This window comes from Strigops habroptila, chromosome 9 (assembly GCF_004027225.2).
Source record: "Strigops habroptila isolate Jane chromosome 9, bStrHab1.2.pri, whole genome shotgun sequence".
Classification (NCBI taxonomy): domain Eukaryota; kingdom Metazoa; phylum Chordata; class Aves; order Psittaciformes; family Psittacidae; genus Strigops; species Strigops habroptila.
The window spans coordinates 7,853,421-7,877,260 of NC_044285.2; the positions used below are offsets into that span (position 1 = coordinate 7,853,421).

The 23,840-nt window shown below is 46.1% G+C and overlaps 1 protein-coding gene across 5 annotated transcripts in view; it reads right to left on the reverse strand.

Annotated features, from left to right (window-relative positions):
- Positions 1-23,840, reverse strand: part of NTRK3 (neurotrophic receptor tyrosine kinase 3) — a 206,410-nt gene that overhangs the window by 22,730 nt on the left and 159,840 nt on the right. For all 5 annotated transcript variants that reach the window (XM_030497712.1, XM_030497714.1, XM_030497713.1 and 2 more), the window contains 3 exons: positions 18,729-18,859; positions 14,509-14,681; positions 8,678-8,921 (listed from right to left, as the gene is read on the reverse strand). In XM_030497712.1, coding sequence (XP_030353572.1) covers positions 8,678-8,921; positions 14,509-14,681; positions 18,729-18,859 — 548 coding nt within the window. The remainder of the gene's footprint in view (positions 1-8,677; positions 8,922-14,508; positions 14,682-18,728; positions 18,860-23,840) is intronic.

A 23,840-nucleotide genomic window follows, 5' to 3' on the forward strand; every position in this document is an offset into this window, starting at 1 on the left:
CCTTGATTGTACATTGAACATGCTCTTTGACAGCCTAGCCCTAAACAGCCTGTGTATTAAAGACAGCTGCTTGGAAACAGGGGCTTTCTCCATCCAGCTGGTGTGGAGAAGGAGCTTGCTGTGGCTGTGAGGGAGGCAGGACTATGAAACAGGGGGGGATCGGGAAGGGAAAGCCTGTGGAAACTCCGACCATGCAGGAATCAGGAGGGGAAAAAAAAGGCAATGGTTTCTTTCCATGCAAACATCTTCATTAATTTTTCTAAGGAGGTCTTATATTTGTTTTGAAGCCAGGTATAATTTATCCAGGCTCCCACTAAACTGCTTATAACTTTTCTGCCTCCAGTTTTTTTGCTGATCATACTGAGGTTTGGGGATGCTCCCCACTTTCCTGACTGAAGTGTGATCTCATGTTTGTCCCCATGGTAAAGGAGAGCTGAGCTCATGGTCCTGCAAGTGGCAAAGCAGGAGGAGGCCACTGGCAGCTGGGATGCAGTGGGGAGATGGGTCCAACAACCTAGGTAAGGGGAGAGGGGAAGGGTTTACATATCCAAATCTCCTTTGATTGTACGTGGCAGTGCTCCTTCCAAAGCATGAAACATTCATTTCCATATGCTTAGGAGCATACACACAGTTTCTGGTCCACCTGGGGCTGGTATAATGAAGCTCGCTGCCATATGATTCTCCATCCTCTTCTGCTCTAGCTACAGTTTAAATCAGGCCACCTTGGTAAAATCCCAGAACCATCAGCTTCTCTGGCCTGCCCTGTACAAAATCCTTCCTTGGTTTTGGTAACACTACAGAGAAACATATGTTGGATGGATCTCCACCATGGGAGAGTCTTTCTGGCTCAAAACTAGGCACTGTGCTCTTTCCCATGTATCTCACAACTCTCAGGCTAATGAGGTGTTCAGAGTGGGGACAGCAGCAGGAAGGGAGCACATTGCATGCAGGCAGCGTCTAGCAGGTTGTTGGGAACCACACTTGGACAACACAAATTAGAACAGGGGGAGAAAACAGTTTCACAGTCAAGAAGGGTATGACGGACACTACGCAAGGATGGGTGGGGATCACAAGTAGTTTCTCGTGCCCTTGTGGATATGCTGGCTGCAGCCAGGGAACAGTGAATATGGGAGAGTCCTGCTTTTCCTAGTTAAGTTTTATGGGAAGGGAATTCCTTTGAAGGAAAGGGCTCCTGAAATTCTTGCAGGAAACTTGCTGTCTCTAGTTTTCACAGCACAGGCTTGGGTAGTTTGGCTACACTGAGAAACAATCCCAGCTTTCTGAACTGAATCTCTGACCTCCTGGGGATACCACCACTACCCCTCACCTGGGTCCAGCATTTGACTGTCTATTCACAGCACTCTCCCCACCACAAAAATCAGTGGCACAGAGATTTCCTGAAACAGGGAGGGTATTTTGTGTGTGACAGCCCTTGATAGATTACTTTGCTTTTACAATTCTGTTCAATCACTTTTTCAACCCATCTCAGCTGTCGGCACTTACCATCTCCTGAGTCCCATCACTTCACTACCCACTGTAGCATCTCCATTGGATCCAAACCTGCCATATACATCACCAGGTGTTTTAGGTCAGGAAACACTGAACAACAAACAATTCCTCCCTATTTGGCTATATCTATGACCTCCACTAATGGAAGGTCAGGAGCTAAAAACCACCAGGAAGCTAAACTGAAAGGCTTTGAACTCCCAGCTCTCTGGATCTCAGTCTGATTGCTGGAGAGAAAGCAAAAGCCTCAATTAAAATGACTGGGAATGGAACTGAGCTTTGATTGAAAGATCATGTTTGACTAGCTCTCAGTAAGTATGTGAGGGTTTGGGGGGAACATAGAGAGGGTTAAGCATGGAGGTTAGTGTTTGGATGAATATTTAGACTATATTAAGCAAAACATGTGAGCCAAATGACTTGCAATGCAGCAGTAACATATCCTGAGCTGGAGGAGAGGTGAGGCTGGAGGTGAAGTGCCATAGCAGGCAGGTTTTATTTCCCCCATACAAACTGCTCTTTTGTGTCTGTTTCAAACAAGATGTCACCAGATTGTGAGAGCTCTTCACCTGCCACATCCCTCTCATTACTGGAATGAAATAAATGGCAACAGCATGAAAACAGCAACTCAAACAGGAGAAAGACAGGTAGAGAGCAAGGAAAAGGGGAGGGGGGAAACAGGGTGCAGGTGGAGGTCTTGGCAGGGTGGAGAATTAGGGCAATTACCATTTCTGAGAAAGTGCCAGAAATACAACACAACCTAATTTTCCCAATTAATTCTTCTGCACTTGAGCTGCTTTGTGTGAAGGGCTCTCAATGCTTCAAACAAGAGGAAGGAAAAGGAAAAAACAAACCCTTTACATTTGTTTTTCCATCAGTGTAGAAATGGGGAAGTGTTGAGGCAAACATGTCTGACTAAAACACAAGATGATGCTGTTACATCTTCCTTTCAGGAGATAAGGAACTGTGCCGCGAATTCAATTTGCAGAGGTTTTTATAGAAGCCACAGAGATATCAAAGACCAACACGTTCAATATCACACTGACTTTTCCTGCACGCAGAACACACCAGGACAGGCACAGAGACACTTAACCCACGCACCCACATTGAGCGGTTCCATCACCTCCCCTGTTACAGCCCTACTGAAAATTAGGGAGAAATTGGTTCTTTTACCCCCAAACACCAGTCAAGGAAGTTGTGAGGCACCATGCTATGAGCCTTCCACACCTCGTGGTGCATAGAGGTGTCATCTAGAAGGAATGATGGCAATGAAAACAAGGAAAGAAATAACAAATCAGGGGTTGAGGTGATGGGAGACATGGGGTGAACAGATACTTTCAACAGCAGTGAGCTCCTGCACATAGCAAGACTATGGCTCTGCCTGGCTGACCCATCTCTATCAGTACCAGGGGTCTCCATGTCACATCTCCAGGTCACTACAAGACTTTTTTGCCCTAACAACTTATGCAGGTGTGACAAAGCAAGGCATATTCTCCAGGATCCCACTTAGTACAGGAGAAAATGAAAGTACTTTTTACCTCTAAGTCCTTTCCTTAGTGGCACATACATTTACAGATATGAAACCTTCCCAACACCCAAGCAGAAAAGAGAGTAGCACATTATACATTTCACTTCAGAGAAGGGGTAGAAGAGACAAAAGACGATAGTCAGCTGCTTAGCATCTGCATGGCTCTTAGGTGCTGGGAACAGTACTGATGTTGGAAGCTGAATGTAACACACACATTGTACCATGTACACAAGATTCCACGTAACAGTCAGCATGGCCAGGGACTGAGCTTGCTTTCCTCCACCCATCAGCACTAAAGCAGAACCTAAGCACACTGTCTGGGTGCAGGGAGCCTGGCTCTCCGTCTAGAGCCGGCTACTTCTGCCAGCGTACTTCTACCAGCGTACACCAGGTCTACTGTAAAACCAGAGTGGTTTTCTCCCTGCAAAGTGAGTCAGTACCATATCCCATATAGCAATTCCTGTTGGCATTCCCCTTTGTAGGCGATGCTGCAGACCCCTAGCACACTCGTCACAGGGCTCCTTCCTGGTGCTAACAGGGCTGGGCAGCAGCTTCCCTGCGCTAGGATCCATCTCCCATACTGTAAACATGCTGCATGAGATGGACAGCACAGCAACAAAGAGAGCATCGAGACACTTAAGTGAGTGTTGTCAGTTGAAAGATAACACGTGGGCATTAAGGGGCCCTGGCAAGGATGCACAAACAATGCTGGTGGGAGAGTATAGCTAAATCTCTGCAGAGACATCAAAGCTGGTGGAAACAGAGCACCGTTCAATGATGGTGTGATCATTTAGGGACCTTTTTTCTAGGAGACTGTGGGTCAGACTAAGTCTGCTTTCAATGTAAGGCTTGTCTATTAGTCTTATCTACCATGCTGAATGAGCCTCCAAAGGAGCATGACCCAGGCAGCTGCTAAACCTCAGTGATCTATTACTTGCATGGAAACTTCACTGGATAAATAACTGACTGAACCCAGGAGAAAGAAAACAATCCTGAACTCCAGAGGAGAAGAACTAAAGTAAGAGATGGACTAGATGGAAGATGGTCATCAGAAAGCAACCTGACAATGGGTACTGAAAATTATAAACAATGTGGGGTTTTTGCTGGCCATTTAAAGAAAGGGAAGAAAGAAAATGTTTACACAGCAAACCTTCATGCTTCAGAGGAAGAGGGGACCTAGACTTTTCAAAGAACACTGACCTAAGGCCAAAGTCATAGCAGAAATGTTGTTTCAGTTCTGACGGTCTAAGGATGTAAGAGCCAAGGTTCATAGGAAGAGATATTTATCCTTTATTAAACCAACTGATACTACTGGGAAAAACAAACAACAAAAAAAGAGCTCAGAGAGGGCTTGTGAGCCTAAAATTCATTCTTTCCCCCTCCTCCAACAATATCATATGTTCTATTAAAAGATATTACTTCCTCCTGCAAACCTTGTCTCTCCCAAATCCAAACAATGCTCCATAATAGTGAGGACAGAGAAACAGGGAGCACTTTTGTTATTATGTTTAGCTCTGCACTGATGGAAATAGAAAAATATTTTTAGAACCCTTTGCAAACCCTGCATGTCTCTTCTTTTTTGCCAGGCAGGTGTCCTCTGCGTGATGAACTGTGACCAGGAGAACACTCAGGTCAGACCTCTGGGAAAGGACGGAGCTAAATCCCCAAGGGGTTTCCAGCCCAGCCCAGGACTTGGGGCAGGATGCCAGAGGGGTAAGACATAGGAGATCTGGACAGAGGGATGTCTTAATGAGGTCAAATGCCTACATAAATCCTACCTCTACTCAACATGTGTTTTCACTGCTGATGTCCCTCCCATGTCAGGCCATTATCTTGGAAGTTATTAAGGGCTGTTGACTATGATTTAATACTATGTTCTATTCTAAAGATGAAGAAGTAATGTCATTTCCTTGGGCAGCTGCCACATGATTTTGGTTTGGAATTGAAATACGCATTTTGGGGGAGAAAAGGAAAATGATCTGGACTCAGATGAGTCCAGAGCCATGGAAGGGCTCTGGGAGCAACCAAACCCCATTCTGCTGGGTGGAAAAGCAGTTGGGGGTGCTAAGACCAGCCTCAGTGATACCTCCAGCTCTGGACAACCCCCCTGGCCACTGTGACAGCCTCCAGCTCCCTGGGCAGCACTGGGCAGGCACCGGGCAGCACTAGGCAGGCACCGTGAGCCTTACTTGCTGCAGTCTCCATGCCACACATGGCTGAGGCACAGTGACCCTGACCTGCAGCATCCCACCACCTGCTGTCACTGAGTCAGACCTAAAAAAATCCCCTACTCACACAGGTTCTTTTTAAAGAAAACAACAAGGAAAATGAAATCCGCCCAAATCTTTTCTCTCCGATATGGATATATTCCATCCCGCCTTCCCACAGAGACCCACACCAAAGATTGCACAGCACATTACACAACACATCACATAAAAGCTTCTTCAGCATCCCCGCCTTTACTCTTCACACAGAAGATGGGTTACTTCTCCCCATCTCCCCAGTCCCTCCACATTCCTCCACTTTCTAATCAGATGCTGTTTCACCTCTCCCCACCACCTACACCTCCACAACCATCTCTCCATCCTGTCTTGTTAAAAGAAGGTTTAAAGGCAATAGCTGATGGAATCCTTCTGTGATGCACAAGGAAAAGGATGCATCTGTCTTCAGGCAGAACATGGAAAGCCTTGTGGAAAGGGGAAACAAGTCTCTTTGCTGTTTTTGTTACGCAAATATTTGCTTTCTGTATCCAAATGTATAACAAGAAATTAAGCAGTTCACCTTTATTAAAGCACTTTTTGCATCCCACAAATGCAGGAGCCAGATGGTGTTCTTTCTTTGTTTTAAAAGACTAAAAATGGGAAAGAAAGGAAATGGCTAGGAGCTAATCCTCAGCCTGGAACACACTCACATATCCACATGCCCAGTTATCTGTGCTCGTGGGACCTGGGCAGGAGCTAACGTGGGGACCCAGCGGACTGATGTGAGCCTGCTTGCAGATTGCTCCAGACCTGTCACTGTGTCAGCTTTGAGGTAGAATCCTTCACTGTGTTCCCAGAAAATGACAAATTACAGTACAGAAACAGAGCACAAATGCACAACTGTTGTGAAGCCACACTGTTTTTCTCACCTACATTTGCAGGAGAAAGTGACTGCTGTTTCTTACCAGAGTTAAAGTCAAGTCTAACACAACCAATTCACATGAGCCCCATGTGGCTTCATTATAGTCACAAGCAGGTTTCTGTTCAAAGGGTTGACTACTCTTGTTTGTAGGGAACGTATAAGTGCAGGTTGTCATATAGAACCAAATAGATTTCCCAACCCAGAGACAGCAAGGTTCTTGCCAGTTCTTGCAAGAATAAATGCGTGGTGCTGTGCAAAGTCAGAGGAGAGGAGAAGTACAAGACAGTGGTGGATGGGGAAGGACAGTCTGTCACATAACTGTGAGTGCAAGCGAAGGGTGAATAGTGAGATCAGCTCCTGGTAAACACATCCCACAACGTAGTGATTAGAGAAGGAGACTGAGAAATGAACCTATCTTGGTTCTTCACATGTGCTGGGAGGAGTGTGGTTGGGCTGTGGCTGGAGGAGGGATGAAAGACACATGGTCCCCGGACTTCTGATCTTTGCCGGGGGGGATATAGATGGGCTTCCTGCTTTCCAGCTCTGCTGCTGAATCCTGGTTTGGCCTGGGTGGGCAAGTCACACAAACTCTCTGCCTCTCATGCCACCAATGTAAATATGGGCAATCAGAATCTTATTGTGCTATGACTCATCTTTGGACTGTAACAGAGAAAAGGTCTCCATGCATGCAGAGCATGGACTTGCTGATCAGGAGCTTTAAAAGTACCAAAAGTCAGTGAAAACAGAGAAAATCCACTAAGAACAAAAGGCTCTGCTAGTCTGAAGCTCAGCTCCTGCGCTGGTAAACAGGTGATAACTAGATACTACTTTGGTCACACATTGCAATTTGTGTTAGCAGAGAAAAGTCCACCAAAAAGCCTTATGACACTGCACAAGGTAGCACAGAGCAGTCCTTAACAAAGTGTTTGCACAGACAGGATGAGGTCTACAGGACACCACCATCACAGAGAAGACAAAAAAACCCCACAACAACAAACTGGCCTGTGGAAACCATCTCGATTCTCGCTTTTTGGGGCACTCCCAGCCTTCATTTGTCAATACCAGCAAATTCTCCCATTGCACAGAGCGTGCTTGGTGCTGCAGGCACACAAGCTCGGCTAGGATCATCTCAAGTAGCGTGACTGTGGTTGGGGTAGGCAAGAATGTGGGTAATCGCATGGGCTGCTTCTCATCCTCCCTTGGGCTCTTTCTTTCCTATTCACTCTTTCCTGAAGTTTCAGCAGTGATGGGACCACAGCCACCTCTCTTCCCTCATCACTGTCCAGTAACTGCACCAAGACCTTTCCCAACATGGACTTCTGTGCTGCACAGTGAACATGGGTTCCCTCACTGGCAATTAAACTTAGCGATCAGCCAACATCCTGGGCTGGGAGAGGTGATATGTCTCCGCAGAAATCTGATCACATTTTTCCTCCTCCCCACACAGTAACTCGACTTCGCAACTGCCTATCACTTAAAGAAAAACTTTCTGAATCAGATCATAGGTCAACCCTTCTCAGGTAGCTGATAGAAATCATCCTCAAAGCCAAACATCCATGTTGTAACCAGAAATATACCAGCTTTAGTCCAAGCATCACGCTAGAAAGCACTGCTCCTTTAGCCTGAAAAGCCCTTCCCTGCTTGTGGATGGGCACATAGCAACAAGTGCCTACTCCAGTGTGCTTCAAACGCTTTGCACATCACAGCTTATCCTGTAGCTGAGGAATAGTGAGAAACATGCTGTCCCCCCAGGGAGGCTGCCATCCAGGCAGACGGGGCAGTGCAGACAGGTACAAAGGGAGTGTGCAAGACAGGGGGACAGTGTGAGCACAAATAACAGAAGGCTGGAAAGGCATTCCTGACTCATTGAATCCATCCGCAGAGACAAGTGCAGGATTAACCTCTGCACTAAACCCAGGCTTTTTTATCTAGCTGCTTCCTGAACTTCTTTAATGACAGGCACTCAGCAACCTACCTCTGGCAAATTATTCCATTGTCTATAGGATGACCCTGCTGGAAAAAAGTGTTTTGAGGTTGGACCTAAATTGTCTATTATTTCCTCTTCCATATTTTATGCACTTATCAGTCAGACTTTCAGTTGCCTTTTCTCTAGGTCCCTCTAGTAAATTTCTTTAATCTAACACTTGAGGTCATAGCCTGTAGTCTTTATAATCTCTTTGGATTACCTTTAATTTATCAATGCCTTTATAAAGGAGAGAGAAAAAGTAGGAAGGAAGTAAGAATGGGATGACTTTGAGCCATACCAAAGCATGTGATTGTGTGCTGCGGTATCACAGAGAGCCCTGTGTGTAGGCATCTGCATGGATGTCTGAACTACGAGCATGCCCAGGCCTGAAAAGGAGTAAGGGCAGTGGTTCAGGGATGCTTGACTGACATCTGTGCACATGTTTTAATGAGGGAATAACAAGCAAGTGAACTTAAGAGCTCCAAAACCTGATTTTCTAAAACATTTCCTAGTCTCCCTTTGCTCTGAGCATCAGACTGCCACTGGCGCTGCCTTACCCTGTAGTAATCAGTGCTGTAGACATCTCTTGACATCCCAAAGTCTCCAATCTTCACCAGCAGGTTGGCTCCGACCAAGCAGTTCCTCGTGGCCAGGTCTCTATGGACAAAGTGCTGGGAGGCAAGGTACACCATTCCAGAGGCGATCTGGCTAGCGATGTGGAGCATCTGGGATAGCCCTAGCTCCCCTTTGGCTTGTCGAGGTTGCCCATCCACGAGGATCATAGCATCTGGGCCATGTGCCCTATAGGGAGGAAGAAGCAAAAAGCATAGAGTTGGGTCTCAAAAGTGACTAGGAGATGGGAATCCCACATGGTTGCTGTTCCTGCCGGGGTGGGGGCTCACCCCTAACTCTGCACTGTGAGGATGTGAACACAGATCCAATGGAAGGAAAAAAGAAAAGCTTAAGAGAACAGGAGGCTTGGGGAACATTTGTTGGGTGCTACACATCCTTATTCTATCCTTACTCTACTGCAAGCAACCTCTTACGGCCACAGATAGAAACAGACTGCCAGGACAGAAGGACTTTCGGCTTGATGCAACATGGATATTCTTCTCTGGCAAGACCTATGCAAAACTAATGAGCCTCCAGGTATATACATGTTTGCTTCAGTTAGTTCTTACACCTTTAAAACCTTTTAAGAAGTAGAGATATCACCCCCTTTTTTTTTCCACACCCATCATATTCTTGCTACCTAGTCTCTTTATTAATCTCAAACAGCCTCCTTGATTTCCTCCAAACACCACAGCACCAAACAACCACCCCTTGATCAATATTAATATATCCAGAGATCATGGGAAAGGCTTCAGAGGAACACCAGCAGCTTCATCCCTGGAAAATACCTTTTATACCCTAAGCTATCCCAGAGGTAACACAGGTTCTGTGAGCTGTGAAGGCATGAGCACAAGTGCAAAGGTTAGACCTCTATGTCAGCAGATGCAGAGAACATCCTGGGCAACAAAAGGAAATATTCTGCTGAACCAAATGCATTGTAAATGCAGGACTTAAGGTCAGTCTCATTCCTGTCCTGTCCCCTTTTTAGTCCCCTTCCTCGCTGTGTACCAAGCCTGTCTTTGCCGTGCTCCCTCTGTGATGTCTCTTCCCCTGGTGGAGCACATGCCTGTGTGAAGGTGGAATATCAAAAGCCCTCATATTTAGGGATTTTGCTGTGACCTTCCTCCGTGTGACTAAGATGCAGTACAGCATTTCCTCCGAGGCTTTCACACTGTTCTCTTTGAAACGATTCTTGGCATTTCACCTGTCATTAGCAGTAACCCCCTAGAGAGATAACAAATTAAAACTACACACACAGAGCTTTCTTTCCTTCTTGACATGGGACTGAACACCACACAACAAGATCCAAACTGTTCCCTCCTTTGTCTCTGTTTCCTAATTACTCTGTTGGCCTTGAAGGTGCACCAAAGAGATTAGCATCCAGGCGTGTGGGGTTCAACAGATAGCGTTTCAAAGCCCCCCCCCTGCAGCTACATCCTGCTGGCCTACCCTACATGGCTCTGAAGGTCCCCTCCTGATAGAAAGGACTACTGTAAGAGAAGAGGAACTCCAGAAACGAGTGCTGAGCAGCCAGAAGTGTTTTTTGGGAGCCATGAGTGGGAGAAGCTGCAGTGAATGTGGGATGAGCTGGCTGGGAGCAGCACTGCAGGCAGCAAGGCTGGAGCTGCTGGAGGCATCTCAGAGGCTTGTGGGCATGGTGGAAGCAGCAGCACACTGGAAGGACTGCTGAGGGCACAGAGGAGCTGCAGAAGAGCGTATGAAATGACTGCTTGATGTCTTACTTAAACAGCCCACAGACGGGTTTACTCCAAGACATTACCTGGTGGTGACAACAGATGTCGACAGTAGGTGAAGCTGAGCCAGGACTGAGCAGGTTAGCTAAAAACAGCAAAGCAGGGCAAACAATAGTTTCTAAAACTGTGCTGGACAGGTTTGTACCAGTCCTGCCTTGCAGTTACACCTTATTTAGCTACAGCTGATACCTGTTGTCATCAAAGGTAAACATTCCTAGGTGAGAAGTGAAGGATATATTACTATCTCATCACTGCCACCTTTTTCAAATACAATAATGCCTCCCCAAAAACGTGTCTGAAAGGAACAGGTAATGTTTGAAAAATAGTCAGCCAACATCTTTATTTCACTGGCTCTTTGTACATCCTACTATATAGGACACATCTCGGTGTGTCCTATATAATAAATACACTTCTCTCCCTCCCTTTCTCCATCCCGCATGGTTCTAGTCCAGAAGAAAGAAGTATCAACACATTTGTGAGATTAACAGGAAGGATATTAGTACATTTAGTTGTGTCAAGAAGCCTACAGGGAATATGAGAAGGGTCTGCCTATCTTTTCCTGGGAAAGCGGTTTAATTCAGCTGTACAGAGAGGTCATAAAATTGGGTGGATCCCCTGTTAAAAGAACTCTTGGGGGTTTTTTCCATTATGGAGTGATAGAGGGTTTTGTTAACATGGGGAAGAAAATCACCCCTTTAGCTTCCTCTGCTGAAATTCCTTGTTTTAACCCAAGACAATCCAACTGTGGGGCTGCTGCACTGGAAGGGCTGACACAAAAACATCAGAACTTTCCAACTTTTCTAACAAAATCTATTGCCTGTTTGAGTTAATAGAAAAAGGCAATGACTTCCTATAGATTGAAAGTAGGGTCTGTAATGGCAACATGTAAATGTCCCTACTTCAAACCTGCTGCTGTCATGGACAGGAAACAAAAGATAGAAAACCAGTGACAGAAGGAAAGGGAGGAAGCGATGGACATATCCAGTGAGTGGAGAGGAAAGGTTGTTGCTGCAGACCAACGAGCAGCGGGTCTGTGTGCTGGGGAGACCCTGTGTGCACCAGCCCTTGGAATGCCATGTTCCCTGGAGACCAACGCCTTGATTTCTCCATGGCAGGATCTTTTCACTATCCCTTTTCTGTTAGTCAGGAGGCTGTATTCTCTCCCTGTACAGACAGCAGGATCAGTTGTTGCATCACCAGCAATGGTCTTACATGCGGGGGGCCCTGGAGGCAGTTAGAGCCACCCCAATACACGCTAGCTCTTACCCAGCTGGTAGGTGTTGATCTTAGCACGTCCCCTTGCCACACCAGTTGATTTTACTGACCACTAATATTTTCTCTTCTCTCAGAAGCACACAAAGGTCTAACAACATTTAGGGGAATTTATTGTGCTTTTCTCTAGGAAACTGGGTCTAAAGTGAGTCTCTTCCATTTTACCGCTTTTCCAATTTCTGCAGTAAAAGTGGGAAGAGTCCATCTGAGTGTCTTATACAGACTCCCAGCATCCCTGGCCTCCAGTGCCTGGGAGCTACCATCTACTGCTGTGGGCTGGGTGAATCATGTCACAATAAAACCTGCAGCTTGCTGAGGGATGCCAGGTACTCCTGCACCACCAGCCCTCTCTGACCCCCTTGTAGCCCCCGTCCCCCAGAGTTTCCCACCAGCAGAGCTCTGACCTAACAGGCAAAGGCCAAGACTCTCTTTCCATATGCCCCTTTAGGCATTCTGAGTTCCCGTTTGCTGGGTATAAGTTCCATTTTCTCAAAAGCCAGCTTCCTTTGGGACACAAAGGGATTTCACTGCCTATCACACACTAGCATGCAGGGAAGGGAGTTTATAGCTGCTTGGTCTGTAGCTGCATGAGAAGGAGAAGCTGGCAGCTAAATGCAGCTGGAAGATGAGAGGCTGCAGTCTCAGGGACCACACATCTGGAAAGTTTATTTTTCTTCATACAGGCCAAAGATAATACAACAAGCTTTCTTCTTCAGTGACATGGGACAGGCCCTGGCCTCCCGGGGCATGAGTGTTTCTCAGACATGTCCCAGAGCAGGGTTGGGACATGGAGGTGAGGGGCTCTGCAGCTCCAGCATGGTATCAGCCTTAGGAGCATACTGTAGCGTGAAGTAATTCCATGAGGCATTGGCAGTGGGCACAAGACATCTCTCTGAGACAGAAAGAGAGACTGTTGTGACTATATTGTTTGGGAGGTCATCTAGAGCAGGGAAGGAGGCTATGGCTCAGTTGTAATGTCTCCCTTCTCTAAGGAGAAAAAGGTTGATGGTTCTGCCAGGAAAAAAGATGGGTCAATTTCCTGCTCTTCCTTGGGAAGCACTTCAAAGAATGCAGTCTCTCCTGCTGTTTTTTAGACTGCCTTTGTCCAGCCATGAAGCTGAGGCACTGTTCTTAACACTGCACCTCCAGTTTGCACTAAAACACCATTCAGCCCAATGCATGCTTTCATGCTGGTAGGCACTGTTCAACCTGCTGCTGCTGGGAGGTTGCTGACCCCCTGCAAGACAGGGTATCACAAGAGAGGGTCCTAGAGTAACCAAGCCTGCTCCCTGTTGAACATGGGTCTGAGGAGCTCTGCAAGGCTAGTGTAGCATCAGCCTTCACTCATTCCACCTTGCCAAGGATGTCATCTATCCAGAGCCTGAGACAGCGACAGACCTGTAAGCATCATATTCAACCTACTCACAACTATGCCAAAATGAGGAGGGAAATCAATGCAGGGATGTTTCCAGCTCAGCCCCTGCCCTGCAAAAGCCCCAGGGGAGCTGCAGGCAGGCTGGCACTGCTGGACAGAGGAAAGAGAAAGAAGAAACCTCTGAGGTCCTCCTCCATAGGTCTTCTGGAGTAGGTGATTGCTCAGAAATGAAAACCTCAGGGAAGGACCTGTGTCTCCTGGTCAGAAACTGACTGTGATGGTGAAAAATCAAGCACTGAGTGTATCCCAACCCCACATCTCGACCTGCTGTGCTCGAGCTTCTTGTTCCTGCTGCAATCACGTTCACACTTAGCAGTCAAAACAAGAAAATATCAAGGGTCCAATTTTCTAAATACTGGGAAATAAACCTACTAATTATTTCCAGAGGTAAGTACCACTCCACTTGCACGCAGGTTTCACAGTGTAATTTCTGTATCATTGGAGAACAGCACCACAAACATCCTCCCACAGTTGCTCCCTGTCCCTCACTGCTGGCAGATTCAGGGCACACAAATGCTTTGCCTCACACTGATGACATGGTTGAATGATGGCTGGGGGAAGGGGGCTCCAGCAATTTGCATCTCTCCAGATGCAAAGAAGGCAATTATGGCACTTTCTCAGGCCTTCTCTAGCTTCTTGAGTAGTGTGGTGCCACAGGTTAGGGTACTTTGTATCTTGGTCAGGATCTCTGCCTGACGAGGCTTAGGGAACAAGGACCAGAGACAGGCTCCCCAGGCACTGCCTCCAACATCTCCCAGTTCTTTTCTGAATATAGGAATAAGAACTAGTGATCAGTAAATGCCCAGGATGCCAATCAGAACAAGGACTCCAGCAAGTTTCTCAAAGGAATATTTTGGTTCTTGTGCTATTGAACCAGGGGTTGGGTGACATGGGGAGCGATGGCTAGTGGCCTTCCTGCTTCAGCAGGACATGGCTTTGGCAGGTGTTTGGGACTCAGAGATGCTGACAGCCATGGCTTCAAGTCCTTCTACCTCTACAGGGTAGAGAGGGATTGTTGCCACTCTTCATGCAGCTTCAAACTTGCTGGGGTGGGAGAAGTCTGGTTTCCATAGCTCACAGGAATCATCCCTGAGACTACCTAAGAGGAAATGCTGGGATAGGGCTAATAAAGCATTAAATCTGGTGAGGACCATCATCTCCTACAAGCTGTCCTTGGAACAACCAGCTCTCATAACTCATCCCACCACCATCCAATTGATAATATGTGTCACTGGTGCACCACAGATCTATAACAAGCCACAGCGAGGCTGTGGAGCAGCTGTACAGCATCCCCCAAGCCCTCCTTCACACATACCTCAGGAACTTGTTCAGGTCACCATGCTTCATGTACTCAAAGACCATGATAAGCGGGTCGCCGTCACCACACACACCATAAAACTTTACAATGTGCTCATGCTGCAGGTTGGTGAGCAGCTCTGCCTCCCTCTGGAAGTCCTTGCGGGCTGCCAAGGTGGGGTCTTTCAGCGCCTGGAAAAGGGACACGGATACACACACGGTGGGCTCAGGTAGGGACAAAACCAGAGCAAATGACTGGCAGCATCACAGAGGAGCTGACAAGGAAGGACAGGGAGAGGAATAGCTGCCACCAGCCCAGTTGCACTGGGAGGGTTGGTGGTAGGTGCTGGTGGCACCATCTCAGTGTTCCGTTCATGTAGTTACAGACCCATCAGGTTCCCCAGCTCATTTTCCCAGGCAGGAGCAAGCATGCCTCAGAGGGTAATAGCTTCCAGTTATTCCCAGCTTGGGCAGGATTTGTACTGGTGACCTAGGGGTGAATGGCTTCATATCTCATTATTATTAAATTCCTGAGCCAGCCAGTCCTTGCTATCTGTCTTTTATTTTGAAAGAGCTGAGTACACTGCCTTTATTCGGAAGATGGATTTGCCTGGCTGTGCAGTTATTGTGTGGATTTTTCAAACTGCCTCTGAAGAAGGACACCGTCGAGTATTTTCTCATAATTTTTAAAATCATGTTTTTATTCCCTGCTGTTTATAACAGTTCCCCTGGTAGAGTGATGCTGAAATTGGTGCCCTTATTGAGAATATCTCATCTTCCACACCTGAGCATGCCACTTTGCCATTGCCAGGTATCTTGCAGGCTCCAGGTTGCGTGGACCAGCCCAATGTCGCTATGAAGGTGTTGCTGTGGAAGGGTTTCCCAGCGTTGTGTGGCTTGTTCATGGATTATTGGCCAGTTGCTAATTTGAAAGCAGCGTGCTTTCATCCCAGTGTATCAAGGGAGGGCACTTAGTAAAAAACTTGAAGTCCAGAACATTTGATAAGATGGGATGGTCGTGAGAATCAGCACAGTCTTTGCAAGCATTAAAAGAAATGAAGAGGAAATCCTGGTTTTCAGTTGCTGGGTCTCAGTTATATTCTCCTCATCCACCACATGCCAGAACTATTTAGTACCAGTTCTGGCTTTATGCAGCCTAACAGGTATCAAAAAGGATTCAAGACAACTTGTTCCAGTTATCCCCAGATTCAATCTATTGTGCACTGGTTCCCCATCAGTGGTGGGGGACACTGGGGAGCTTTCCTCTTACCTGCACACAAACATACCTGCCACCTTCTCCCCATGCCAACAGGAGAGGTGGCACCAGCAGGTGCAGGTTCCAATTTATGTGCAAAAAGGGATGTTAAGCATCGGAAAGCTGTGTATGGAGGAAGAGGCAACACAGTGCTAATGCACCTCCGGCTTGTCCATGGCGCTGCTGGGTGCGATGCCTGCACAGCGAAGTAGTGAGTCCTCCAGAGTAAGTGGTTTTCCCCTTGGAGCAGATCTGCTGTGAGGCTTCTACTCAAGCCTTAGGACATGGCCTCATCTCCTTCTTCTGCACCTAAACTTCTAGTCACCTGGCATGATCTTATATTAATTCTATGTCCTCTGGGATAGCTTGACTAGAGATACTTAGATGGATGTTAGTTACACGGTGCAGATGGCAAAGCATCCATCCTTATCTCTGGCACCCAATTTCTTTTAGTCATTTAATATCTTCATAATGTTGATGCTACCCTAATTTTCCCCCAAGAAAACAGTTCCCTCCTCCATCACTCTTTTCTTCCCCTTTTTTCTGTAGTGGCATGTAATATTTCAAGCTGCAGTGAGTTTAGTTTTCCTCTTCTTCACACACAGTCATTTCTACAAGGTGTTAGGACTGTAAGTTTGTAAATATCACACCAAAAAAAAAAAAAAAAAAGAGATATTAAAACCCCCATAGTACTAAGGTTGCACAGCCGAGCATTTAGAAATGAAGGAAACAGGAGCTGGAAGTGGTAGAACAGGGAAAGAAAACCAGGACCAGAGCAAGAGCAGGGATATCTCAGCAAAACCACTGGAATGCTTCTCCTAGGAAGGTTTGCGGTGGATTGTATTTGTGTCTTCATCACGCAATTCCTGTGTGACATTTGGCAAGTCACTTGGCATCTGCAGGTTGCAGCCGCTGTCACGAAGTGTCAGTTATTCCAATATACCTGGGAAATCTCCTCTCACAGTGCATCAGGGCCAGGTCTGAACAAGCGCCACATGTTTATTGCTGCAGCAGGGCTCAATGAAAGCCAGGTACTTGCTGTCCATGGGCTGGAAAAGCAGGTCAGTAACTTCATCATCCACCCAAGTGGATCTTTTGGCTCAGTTTCCCTGCTTCTCCATCTGTCCTCTGCAAAATGGGGATGATACAACCCCAGCACCTCTCTGGGAAGATGTGAAAATGAGTGTACTCACATCTAGAGAGCTCTCAGACACAGGAGTGATCATCACAGTGGAGCAGCCCATAGAGAAATGAAAAATATGTGTTCGGAGGACATGCCCTGAATACCAGTCCCTCCAGCATTTCTAGTACTTGACCTTATAACCTCAATGCTCTTTGCTAAATATAGGCTTTATGCATTTCTTAGGATGTTTTTAGAAGCAAGCTGAATAAAACAGGAAGCTTGTCTATGCCATCACATCAAAACTGAACTTATCTGCGGGGCTGTAACCTTTAGATCCACTGAAAACCTAAGTCCATTTAACCGAATGAGTAACACAACCACTTTCTTTGGCCCTGGGAGGGAGCCTCTGAGAGCAGAGCAGGGGCAGACTTTGGGCTGTGGACTCAGCTGCCCTAACCAGCGTGTCCAGCTGCTGCCCTGAGCTGCAGTGACTAGGGAGGTAGTTCTCAGCCTCTGTCAGGAGCATGAGATCTTCAGGAAATGCAGCCAAATCTCAACTTGATATGTAAAGCCTTTTTTTCTTTCATTTTTTTCCCTTGCTCCTTTTTTCTTTCCTTCTTTTTATTTTTCCTTCCCCTAAGACTTATAACGTGGCCTAAAATAAAGGGATTTTTTCCCTGCCTGCCCCTCCAGAGCTGGCAAGAATCAAGACTTGAAGGCCCTGATCCGAAGCAGGATCTGTATGATCTTGCAGGATGAAAGGCACTCTGGAGATGTAAGCTCATAGTAGCAATTAACAGAAACAAGTTCAGATGCTGTTCCTGCCTACATGCAAATGAAATTCAGAAGACACTTGAGAGATAGGATTGCATAAGGGATGGCTGACACTGAAAGGCAGGTACGAGTAGCTGTGCTAGCTCGGCATTAGCCAGACTCAGAGGTGAAAGGTGCAATCTTGCAGTTCACAGCCAGAGCATAAGGGGACAAATGAGCTAAAAACTCCCAAAAGTTTGAACTGCCAATGATTAAAACACTCTCAAGTAACCGGATGCCTCCAGCATCCTGGAGAGAGTGCTGGAACCTTTCTCCCCGTAGAGCATCAATTCAAATACGGATCTTCTTCCAAGGAGTTAGGAGACATCAATTAACTCCTGAGGATTAAACTATGTGCATCTGCCAACTGGTGCCACTTGAAAGGACAGCACATTTCTGCACCGAATGGTGCCCTCTGCTTGGAGCCATACGATGCGGCACAGCTCACATAAGGACCTTCCCAAGGAGGCAAACAGCACCACACAAGCCAAGCTGAACTTGTGTTGGCTCAAAATCACCGAAACAGGAGGGATCTGTGGCTAGGCAAGCAGAAGCCAAGTGAAGCCGAGCAGAGTTGCTTTGCCCACATTGCAGCAAACTGATCCCAGCAAATTGGTTAGTAGTGCTTAGCTCTTAAGTGCTCATTTTTGCTGAGGCCCTTTTTTTATTTCAGTTTCTGCATGTTCCACAAAGAGATGAAATCCAGAAAGAGAAGGGCCCCAGTCCCTTGCGGAGGGGATGTGCACTCCACAGTGCTGCTGCAGCTGCATGGGAGCTTACAGCTTCCAGACCAGCTTCTCCGCCCTGTCTGTCTCCTGGCTGCATCAGCAGGAAGAGAGGCTTTGGCATTGGTGAGAACAGACAACCTTGAAGCGAAACACTGAATCTGTGTGTGACTAAGTGGATTTACCACAACCTCTGGCATCAGATAAATCTCCACCCCTGGCCCCCAGCCCTCCCCTTCTTCCCTTTCCCATGCAGGCTCATCCAGCCGCCCTCCACTGGCCAGCCCCTGTCTCACTCTCTGCCATTAGCCCTTGGGATTTACCTTCACTGCCACCAGCATTTTGTCGTTGGTGGGGCTGAGGTTGTAACACTCGGCCAAGAACACCTTCCCAAAGGCACCTTCTCCCAGCTCCCTCTTCAAAACGATGTCTCTCCTCTTAATATGCTGGACATCTGTTGGAGGGAGGGGAGGAAGAGGGTTGAGGGAAGAATGAATCAGGATTAATTCAGGGAACGGAAAACAACTAATTCAATTTTCTAGCAAGTCGCAAAGGAACTGAAATTGCTTTGCAAGAGTATCTAGAGGGATCTTCTTACCCACCCACAGAACACAGCCATCTCTAGGATGGAGCTCGTCTCATGCGAAACATCTGCGAGGAAAGTACTTAAGGTTTCTCTCTACAAGCTCACAAGCTTGTCCTCAGAGAGAGGAACCTTTGGGGCAAAATGTGCTACAAAGACCTGAATCTCTCCGGAATAAACCTGGAAATAATTCATCTCCTGTGAGGCGTAGCAATGGTCACATGCTTCTGATGCCAGGCCAGGCGAGATTTGAAGGTGCTGTTGAATTTTGCATTTCAGTTGCAGTCAGTTTAACGCCAAAGTCGGGCAGGTTTTTGAGTCTGAACCTTAGTAAATCAAAGCATTCCCAAGGGGAGGAGAACCACTGACCCACATGCACTTTAAGGCACGAGCAGGAGCCAGTTGGAAGTGCCATGTGCTGCCCCACAGCAAGACCCTGACCCTGCAGCAATCTCCTATGCGACTGTTACCTCAGAAACAAGGTGATCCCAGGATAAAGTCACAGGCACAACAGACAAAAGTGAACCCATTAGTTTCAATGATCCTTTCCACTGACATTTAGGACAGCGAGGACTGACAGAGAATAGCAACCAAGGTTTCAGGAAGAATCAAAAGAGCAATAGCTATTAATTTAACAAAGGTGCAGAGGCCTATGAAGATTGGTCTGCTCAGCTAAGAGGGTCATTCATAAGGGCTAGATCTACCCAGCTACTAGGCACCTACAAGGGTACATAATCAACTAGGAGGATATCCATAAATGCTGCATCATGATTAAATGCCACTTGTTGCTGGGAGAGCCTGGAGGTCTGTATACTCTCTTTTATGGGGACAACACTAAGGCACAGCTACTAGCTGCCAAAACTCCACACACCTTCCTGGCACCAGAGCACTCATACCAATCCTCTGGCAATACAAAGAGGCTTTTTTTAATGCCTGGAATGAACTGTGGAAGCAAGGAGATATGCACAGCTACCATAGCAATTTCTGGAGACACAGTACCCAAAACTTCATCTCTCTAAACTGCCCTTCACTGGAGCTTACTGCCTCCCTTGAGAACTGTGGTAGCAATGACCACCCTCAGCTTCAGCCTGATGGTCATGGCAGCACAGGGAGAGATACATATTCTTCTCCAGTGCTTGGTGAGCAAAAGCTCTCCTCAAGCAGAGGCATTAGACGGGACAATACCCTTTTCCCACTCCTACCCTGGGGCATTTATAAATTGGCCATGCATCTGTTTGCTCACAAATTGGACTGCTTTTGAGTGTTTTCCACCAACACTTCCATGTGCACAGGAGCTGTACAGGTATGTACCCCTTCACTCAGATGCACTTCCCTTGGGATACTGCAGATGCAGGAGGTGGAGGTGATAAACAGCATGTTTCGAACTGGCTGCAGGGAAGCATCATTAACAGTGATCACGATCTGCCACTGCTCCTACGACCCAGGCGCCTGCATAGGCACCCGTATTGACCCAAGGGATCATATGTCCTGCTACAACTCAGGTACCACTTAATGCATCAAAAAGCTAAAGGATTGGAAGATTAGCATCCTAAAGGCTTTCATACAATTAAGCTTTTTAATTAAGAGCTCACAGGCAGGTTTACAGAGCTGCCATCTCTGGCCTTTTTGCTTGCTTGGGAAGATGGATGCTGTGAGATTGGATAAGCAATGGGCCTTGTAATGAACGATGCTTCCATAGGGAATTCCTGTTGACCTTTTCATTAATTGTTCAATATACTGAAAACTGTTACCAATATTAATAATATTAGTAACATTAAGGCACAGGATGATAGGCACATACAAAACGACTTTGGTTTTAAATCTGCAGTGACAGCCAGGGAGAACAAATCGCATGTGGACTTTGCCTTCTCCACCTGGTTTAGTTGAGTGTTTAAGGAGTACCTTGAGAAATCTGAAAGATTATGTGTTGAAATGTTAAGTGATGCACTTGGGTGAGGAAAGTCCTAATCTAAGAAAAGCTGAAATGACACCAATTTACTTCACAGAGTAGAGGAAAAGGGGTTTTTTCCTCTTTCTGTTGGCAAACATTTCTATAGCACTCATCACTATGGTACCTAGGATTTACTGTATTGACAAACCACGTATTTGCATTCTTGGTTTCCTGAATAGCAGCAGTCAAGAAAGCTGCAGGGAAATGATCTTGTACTAAAAGGAGCCCAAGGACACTTCAACAAACTTAGAACCCCAACAGAAATTTAGCAATTGCAATCCGATTGCCCCGTTTGGTGTGACATAAAGTTAAAAAGGGAACTGTCTCAGAATAACCGGCAATACTATTTGAGAGTATTTACTATTTGAGTAAGTGTAACACCATGAGAACTGAAGTAAACCTCTCTTTCTGAACTCCCCAGGATGTTACCCAAAATTTTCAGCTCCAAATTCTTCCTCCCAATAACATCTTAATAACTGATCAGATGTTTCTGGGAGCCAGCATCCAGACTGTGTAATTATGTCTCCATTACTAAAATAATACCCCATCTGTCTTCAAGACCAGATTTCACAGCAAGTTGTTGGGGTCACCTGAGAAGATTCGGGGAAAACTTATATGAAGAATTAAAAGATAAATTGTGGCAGACAGAGTTAAGCTGAGGGAGGAACAATCCTTTTGAGGTAGCAATCTCATGTAGCACTGATGGGTTTAAAGTAAACTTGGATGGTTATAAAAACAAAAGGTTCATGAAGTTAAGCAGTTTGACAGCAACTGGGCACTCTTAATGTAGAGTCAGAAAAGTACTTTTGCCGATTCCAATTCTTGTCAACCTTGAATGGCCGTAAGTTTTGCTTCATAGTATTTTAGGCACAAATGGAATAATAACCGAGTTACAATAAATTGCTTTTTCTCAGGCGACAGGCCTAAAATACTGAAGTTTACATCAAATTCTTGCATTCCCAGTAAGATCTATGATTAATTCTACATTACTATTAAATATGGACTTTAAACATAAAGCAATGACAAACTGCCCTGGCACTGTGCGAGTGGCTGTGTTATTGTGCTAACCTTGCATCTCTGCTCGTCTGTCCTGCCTGTAACTCACGAGGAAGGCCGAGTAGCCGTGAAAGATGCAGTGCTGCAAGGGCACCTGGGAGGTTCATCTGCATAAATCTGTTTACCTGCTCCTGGAGGAAGCTGAGCCCTGTCTGATAAACAGGTGGTGTTTATTTGTTTTAGGCAGGCAGCAGTGTGCTAATCTGTCTCAGCTATGTTGCAGTCAGCCCTGCTGACAAGGTGTATGCAAACTGGCATCCCATAAGTACCACTCTTTTTTTGTTCCTTCTCCCCTGTACCATTAACTTATAAAAACAAGCCAACAAGACAATTCAAAACAACAACCTATGCAGGATCCACAGCGAGACCTGACAGGAAAATAACCAGACTTGACAGCAGGATGGGAGCTCATTCAAGGCCATGCTGTATCTACAGGAAGGATGTAAGCGCACTACACTGATGTAATTCCAGTTTTAAATGAAACATCTTGCAGTCCTTGTTTTAAGATTACTATGTTGCTGCATGACACAGAAGGAGACTTGTGCAGATCCTCCACCTTCCTTCTTGTACATCAAGTCTTAACACACAAGAATGTATTTCAAGCTCTTGTCTTGGCTGATGCTCTGAATAACACATGAACCATATCAGAAAACACCCGACCTGCAGCTAGCTGGAAATGCCCCATGACTTCAGTTCAATGATGGTAAGGTAGAGCATTAACCAGAAGTAACTCAGGGACACTGAACTCACCTTTACAAATTGCCTCCAGAACAGAAAGCTTTTCTTTTCTCTGGAAGAGCCACAGGAGAAGGCTTGCAGCTTTGGGATCTTACCTAACCTCCTCTGAACCTTTTGCAGGATGGCTGACTTGAGCTGTGCTTAAAGTGCACTTAATCAGAAAAGTGGTTCTCTAAAACCAGCAACTTCTTCCTCCCCATATTCACTCCCATGTGTTCCTTAGTCATGTCTGCTCCTCTCCTTGACACAAACATATTCTAGTTTGCTAACCTTGTGAACCCAGCACAGCCATGGGATACAAGGGAAGAAGAAGAAAAGGGAACAAGATAATTCTGCTTTTCTTATACATCAATTTAGCATGTCCTGATGGATAGCTTCTGCACTGGCCCCTGGGATAGAGCCTAGAAAAGCCGGAACATTTTTTCTTAAATCAGATTCAATGACTCTTCACCCATCTTTCACACTCATATTGCAGAATCTCTCTTGCTTTTGGCAAGGTCAAGGCAAAAAGACCCCAACTCAACCTGCAAATCCCAGTTAGAGCATATAGAGCTGGTAACAGCCTGTATGCAATGAAAACACCCTTTTTCTAATAACCACCACATTTCAATCACATGAGCAGAAATTGGGAAGCACGGGTACATTTCATGAATCTAATTTTCCAATTATTGTCTTATTTCCGAGTCAATCCTGGGATCAGAAGAAGAAGAGATGGGTTCAGTGACACTGCAAATTCTGCATTTCAGATTCCCATCACAGCCAGCATCCTTAAAACCGTGGTTTGATAATGCTCTTGAAACCTGGATGCATGTGACTGTGTTTGGACACAGAGGACTACAGTGGGAGGTAAATGGACAAATCAAACTCCAAACAGAGTAAACCACGAGCAATGCCAGTACTTAAGTTACAGCAAAATGCAAACCTACTTAAGCTGAATAATTTACACCAGGTCTGAAATTAATTCCTCACACCTCCTTCTTTCAAAGTCCTGAACAGCAGCCTGTCTGCTTGCTGTATTTCTAGTGGGTTTCCTGTGTTTGGTATGGTAATTCACAGACAACATGTAGCTCACTGGGGAAACAGAGGAAAATAATAGAATTTTCTCCT